The sequence below is a fragment of the Vollenhovia emeryi genome, unplaced genomic scaffold (assembly GCF_000949405.1).
Source record: "Vollenhovia emeryi isolate VEMERY1.0 unplaced genomic scaffold, V.emery_V1.0 DF940906.1, whole genome shotgun sequence".
NCBI lineage: Eukaryota > Metazoa > Arthropoda > Insecta > Hymenoptera > Formicidae > Vollenhovia > Vollenhovia emeryi.
In genome coordinates, this window is record NW_011965460.1 from 1 (window position 1) to 6,747 (window position 6,747).

A 6,747-nucleotide genomic window follows, 5' to 3' on the forward strand; every position below is an offset into this window, starting at 1 on the left:
TTTTGGACACCGCATTATTGAACACAAGCATTGCAAGATTGGACACTGCATTGGGATTGTCCTGATTGCACACATAACCGATCGGACACGGCAATATTTTCCGATCGGACACAGGCTCGATCGGACACATTTTGTATCGGGTTTGCGTATTTCTGTAAAGCACAATATTCTTGCAATGCTTGTGTCCAATAATGCGGTGTACAAAAATGCGGTGTCCAAAAATGCATTGTCCAATAATGCGGTGTCCAATAATGCTTGTGTCCGATAATGCGGTGTCCAATAATGCTTGTGTCCAATAATGCGGTGTCCAATGATTTCGGTGTCCAATAATGTGTGTCCAATAGTGCGTGTCCAATCGAGCGGTGTCCAATCGTTACGTGTCCAAACGGGATACGCCCTCTTCGGTGCGCCAACCTGCATTCTTACGCCATTTTGAAACTATCCGCAATACATGTTTTTCAAGTCAAAATATCATCAAAATCCTCTTCAGACAACATAGAGGAATGAAAAATGAACACATTAAACCAAATTACTTTCAATATTTGATGTAAATACACCTCAGGATGTACGATGTGGTAAATACCCAGATAGCAAAATATTTATATGCATTCTGACTTCATATTGTCCTCATGTATCTCATAAACGTGATGACAAGAATTAATTTATTAATTAACATTGATGGTTTACCTCTTAGCAAAAGTTTAAGCAGTCAAATATATCCTATTTTATGCTCATTAGCTGAATATCTTCAATATGTATCTGTAATTGGTATATATCATGGTTATGAAAAACCTAATAATGCTAATGACTTTTTATTAAACTTTGTAAGAGGAGTTACAGAATCATCAGAACAAGGTTTTACATATAACAACCATAAAATACCATTTTTTATAAAAGCATTTATTTGTGATAGTCCTGCAAAATCATTTATTACTTATTGTAAAGGCCATACTGGATTCTTTTCATGTACTAAATGTATGCAGAAAGGGATATATGTAAAGGGGAGAGTTTGTTTTCCTAAAATTAATTGTAAGAAGAGGACAAATAAAAATTTTTGTAATAGAATTCAATCTGAACATCATTTAGGGAAATTAATTTTAGAAAATATATCTTCCATTAATATGGTAAGCAGTTTTCCTCTTGAATACATGCATTTAGTATGTCTTGGTGTAGTAAAAAAAATGATTTTGAATATATGGTTATTTGGGCCTGCTGCACATAAATGATCAAAAATACACATAAAAGAAATTTCAAATTATCTTACTGGAATAAAATCTTATATTCCATCTGATTTTGTAAGAAAAACACATTCTTTAGATGAATGTAAACGTTGGAAAGCAACCGAATTCAGATTTTTTATTATATTGTGGTCCAGTTACTTTAAAAAATATTTTACCACTTGATAAATACTTACATTTCATATCTTTACATGCTGCTATTAGAATTTTAATTAGTGTTGAAGTTAACATGAAATATCTAGATTATGCACAGTCACTGTTACAATATTTTATAAAACAATTTATAGTTAATGATGAGTATTTTACAAAAACGACCTACACTGGCCAATGCCTTTATTTATTATAAAAACGACGTTTCGGTCCTGGATTTGGACCCTTTTCAAGTTATCTGTAATCATGTACATTTCGTCACTAAGCTTATATAAAATAAATACAGTATAATTCGAATGTAGATTAAGAGAGATTATGAGTAAATCGTGAATTTATACCTGTTACTTAATTATCCCTGATCTCGTATCGTTCGTTTGGCCAATATCTCTATGTTAGTAGACTGTGTACAAGCAAGAGAGTACCATAAATAGAATAAATAACAATAAATAAGATAAATAAATAAATAAATTTAGTATATTAGTCAAAGGAATAAATAAATAAGTTAATTTAGTCAGTCACATAGTTAAAATTAAAAATGATAAGATTTAGTCAAGAAGATAAGATTTAAAAGTGTATATGTATATAATAAAAATGAGAATAAATATGAACTAAATAAATAGGTAAGTTGGTATATTGGTCAAAGAAATAAGATTAAAATTGTATATACACATAATAAGAATAAGAATAAATATAAACTAAATAAATAAATTAACTTACGTATTAGTCAAAAGAATAAGAGGGAGAAATTTTGGTTGCACTCTTTAGTTGGAGAGTGCAATGTCAATTGAAGTTGCATTGTTAACTGTTGAAACACGAGTAAAAACGTCCCGAGATGTGTGTTGGACGAGGTAACAGATTGAACTGGCGGATGACAGATAAAATTGTCAAAAGGTATGTGTTGGTTGGACGATCCTATTGGCTCTAGTCGGGTAAACAGTGATTTTGGACTAGAGAGAAAAATAATACGTGTGGTATGAACCTAGTGTAATCAATAAGTGTAAATTTACATGTGTTCCAGCACTTTATCGTATACAGGATTTAAATTTTCGGTGTCTTTTTTTAAATTAATGGCGTTCTTCTGCTTTTTTTATGAAAAACATCTCAGCGATTTCACGTTTCCGCGTGTGTTTTTCATTGTGTAAAATTTCGGGTTCCTTCCATTTAAAGTCATGATCACAATCTAAACGGTGTCTGCTTACTACCGATAAATTGCTCTCATGCTTTTTTATGTCATTACAGTGTTCCTTTACTCGTGTTTCAAGATGTCGTTTGGTTTGTCCTACATAGGACGCGTCACAATTGTTGCAGTTAATCCTATATACAACTTCAGTTCTCTTGCTTGTACTCAAAATGTCTTTGCCTTTCTTTATAATTCGGTTGAGTTTATTGGGTATAGTGTGGAGGATCTTAAGACCACATTTGTTGAGATTGCGTAAAATACCATGGCCTATGTCTTTAATGTATGGAAGTGGTATACAATTACGTGTATTGAATTTTGGTTTAGAAGGCTTGTCATCAGTATTTGTCCGAAAGTTGTGTTGTTTTAACTCTTTGTACCGTTTTTTAATGTGTCTGTCAACGACCTCCTTCGGGAAGCAATTGTTCCTGAGAATCTCTTTTACAATTTCTATGTTGGAATCATGAAATTGGGTATCTGATAATAAAATTGCTCTGTCCACTAACCCAATTATGGTATTTAGTTTGTATTTTTGAGGATGATTGGATAGATAGTTAACGTATCTGCCTGAAAAAGTCGGTTTTCTATACCAATTAGTTTTAAGTCTGTTGTCATGTTTGATTACTAAAGTGTCCAAAAAGGAGATTGATTTATTGTTTTCCGTCTCATGAGTAAATTTCAGTCTAGGGTGGTAATTGTTGAAAATATTCAAAATGTGATCTATTTTATCTGCAGGAACAATTGCAAAGATGTCGTCGACATATCTATAGTATATCGGAATTTCAAATTCTAATTTTTGCAGGCAATGGGTCTCAAGATCCTCCATGACAATGTCGGCTAGAATTGGTGAGAGCGGTGATCCCATTGAACTGCCAAAGATTTGTTCAAAAAATTGTCCATTGAATTGGAAACTAGTTGACTCTAGCACTAAGGAGATAGCATATACAAACTGGGCACAATTTAATTTAGTTTTTTTAATATATCAGGCCATCGTTTTTTGATTCCTTCTATTATCAACTCCTTGGGGATGTTAGTGAAAAGTGCCGTAACGTCCAGAGAAATAAGAATTTCGTTTTCGTTAATTATTTTGTCTCTGATGGCACTTACAAAGGACCAACTATCCTTTATGTGTGATCTTGGTTTTTCGATTGACTTCTCGAGAATATCGTGCAGAAAACGTGCCACATTGTATAAGGGGCTTCCTATCGATGAGACGATAATTCTCAGTGGGAAACCAGTTTTGTGTATCTTTGGCAGTCCATAACAGCGGGGCAAATTGCCATTTGTACAGTTTAGTCTTTTATAAGTGTAATCCTCAATGATGTCTTCATCACGCCAAGTTTTTACTAGGGAGTTCAGTTTAGAAGTTAGCGACTTGATTGGATCTTTTTTTATTTGTTTGTAAGTGGTCTTGTCGTTAAGCAGACTAGTCATACGGTTAATATAATCGTTTTTGTCCATAATTACAGTTACCTGTCCTTTATCAGCTTTAGTGACAAAAACATCTTCGTTAACAGATAAAAATTTTTTACATTTAGAGAACTCCCTTAAAAAATAGTTATCTATCGCGCTAATATGTGTATTACGGCTAAGGAATGTATGCAGTGAGCTTGCTAAGGAAGATCTAGTTTCATTAGTAATATTATCATCTGTAATCAAGTGGCAATTTACCTCAAAATTTTTGACAGTTTCTAAGACAGAACGAACACAGTCTCTCTTTTGGGTCTTGTTAATTGGTAGGCCAAACCCTTCACCCAAACTCAAAAAATTCGATACCGAGTCAGGGATCTGCTTGTCACTGGCATTAACAATCCATTTGGATTTATCAATATTAAGAAAGTCTCTAAGAGGTGTTCTCTTTTGCGTGTAATCCAATCAAATTTCTTAATCAGTTTAAATTTCATTTCTTTGTTATGTTTGTCTATTTTATTACGATTGAAGTTGAAAAAGTCAGTGACAAGCATATCTGACAGAGATTCACGAAGAAATTTCTCTATTTTTTGAATCTTAGAACGTAAGAAATTCAGATTGTTAAATGTGTCTCTGATTTCCAAGTTTAATAGTGTTCTTTGATTACGTTTTTTAAGAGAATTAAATTTGTTATTGGCACTTTTACTATAGAAGGAAAACTTAAGTCGAATGTTGTCAATGTGTGGTGGTAGTACATCCTGTCGTCTACATCGAAGTAGAAATGATCTTTGTTGGTTGACGGTGCAGATCTTGAGTTTTGTGTTGATCCACGATTTCATGAGTTGCACCGTTTCTTGTCCATATATCGTGGCTGTATGTTTGAAGAATTTATAGTTATCTATGGAGAAGAATATATTTCACACAATGTGCATGAATTAATTCATATTGTTGATGATTGTAAAATTTTTGGAAATTTAGATTGTTACAGTGCATTTCCTTTTGAAAATTATTTGCAATATTAAAAAAAATGGTCAGAAAGCCTGATGCTCCATTAATGCAAATTATAAATCGTATTCAAGAATCACAAAATGTATTAGTAACTGAACCACGAGAAAACATACAATTGCGAGCAGAACAAGAACATTGTACTGATCCTTTGCTACCACACGCAAAGAAAAGATTAGCCAAAAGAGCTAAAATTTAGCAGTGACAGCTAAAATGTGTCTTTGCAATAGGGACAGCTAATGTTGTTGCTGCCACACCTCAATTTATTAGCTCTTTGAATTTAGATACTGCAGCAAAAAATATTAGCTGTTAGAAACAAGTAATATTTAGCTGTATACAATTCAGCCATTTAGCTTTAGCAACAGTACGTAAAATACTTGCAGTGATGCTAAGAATATTAGCCAAAATTGCATGTGTCTTGGTGGTGGTGCTAAGTGGCCTTAGCTGCTATAACAATAAATTTTGTAAAGGCAGCAATGCAGTATTAACTACATTTACATGAGTGAGGCATTTAAAACTGTTTTCAGAATATTTGGAAAAATACAAATCGGATTAAAAAAAAGTTGCAATAAAAGTTGTTCACCTCGAAGAGGGTCATCCATTAACATAAAGATCGACCCCCTGCACCACCCCCGGGGGCGGGAGGGGGTGAACTTTGAAATCTTAAATAGAAACCCCTATTTTTTATTGCAGATTTGGATTCTCCGTGAAAAAATATGTAACTTTTGTATGAGACATTTTTTTCGTTTCATGATAGATGGCACTGTAATCGGCAAAAATGAAAATGAGTTGAAAATTGTTGAAAAATGGTAATATCTCAAAAAAATACACATCAGATTAGGAACATCAAAGTAAGTTTTTTGATATTTTTGAAAATGCTATCATGTGACACCGTCTACCCTCCTGCAATGCATTCTTAGACTACTTTTAGCTTTACCCAGGAACAACGACGTGGGACGTAGTAGTAATTTGTTCCCTTCGGGGTGCTTGATTACTTTGAGTCTCCTTGCCTCTCACAAGTGTTTCATTGAAGCAAATGTTCGAAATGATGTCCGTTGTTTCTAATGCACATTGCAACTCTGTGTCTGAAAGACAATCCGACATTTATAAGTGTCTCTGCGCTAATGTTTGCACATTCATTGATAATTCGCTGCTACATATTTTCTGGGGTTGTTGGTACATCCATGTAAACTCTCTCTTTTAGCCTTCCCCACAGGAAACAATCGGCAGAAGTCAAATCGGGTGAACGTGCGGGCCAATTTTGAGGACCTCCTCGTCCAATCCATCGACCCGGATAGTTTCGATTCAAAACTTCTTGAGATATTCGTGAATAATGCGCTGGGCATCCATCGTGTTGAAACCACATATCCATTCTTATTTGAAGTGGAACATCTTCCATTAGTATGGGTAAAACATTATCTAAAAAGTCGCTGTACATTTGATCATTCAGATTACCTTCTATGAAGTATGGGCCAATTACCTGAGTACCTAAAATACCGCACCAAACGTTTACACTCCACGGGCGTTGATGTTCAACTTGCCTTAACCAATGGGGATTCTCCACTGACCAATAATGCATATTATGTCGATTCACTTGACCACGATTCGTAAAATCTGATTCATCAGAGAAAAGTATCTGTGAAATGAAATTATCATTGACTGCCAGTTGTTCCTGTATCCAGTTGCAAAAATTCAAGCGATTTTGAAAATCGTCACCATGCAGTTCTTGATGCAGCGATAAATGAAATGGATGAAATTTGTGTTAAT

General features: G+C 34.0%; 1 protein-coding gene across 1 annotated transcript; it reads right to left on the bottom strand.

Annotated features, from left to right (window-relative positions):
- Window positions 1-2,452: 2,452 nt before the first annotated feature.
- LOC105555657 lies at window positions 2,453-3,999 on the bottom strand. The gene is made up of 2 exons (XM_012002682.1): window positions 3,673-3,999; window positions 2,453-3,514 (listed from the first exon to the last, which is right to left on the bottom strand). Exons 1-2 carry the CDS (start codon window positions 3,997-3,999, stop codon window positions 2,453-2,455), a joined length of 1,389 nt encoding a protein of 462 aa, XP_011858072.1.
- Between the last annotated feature and the right edge of the window lie 2,748 nt (window positions 4,000-6,747).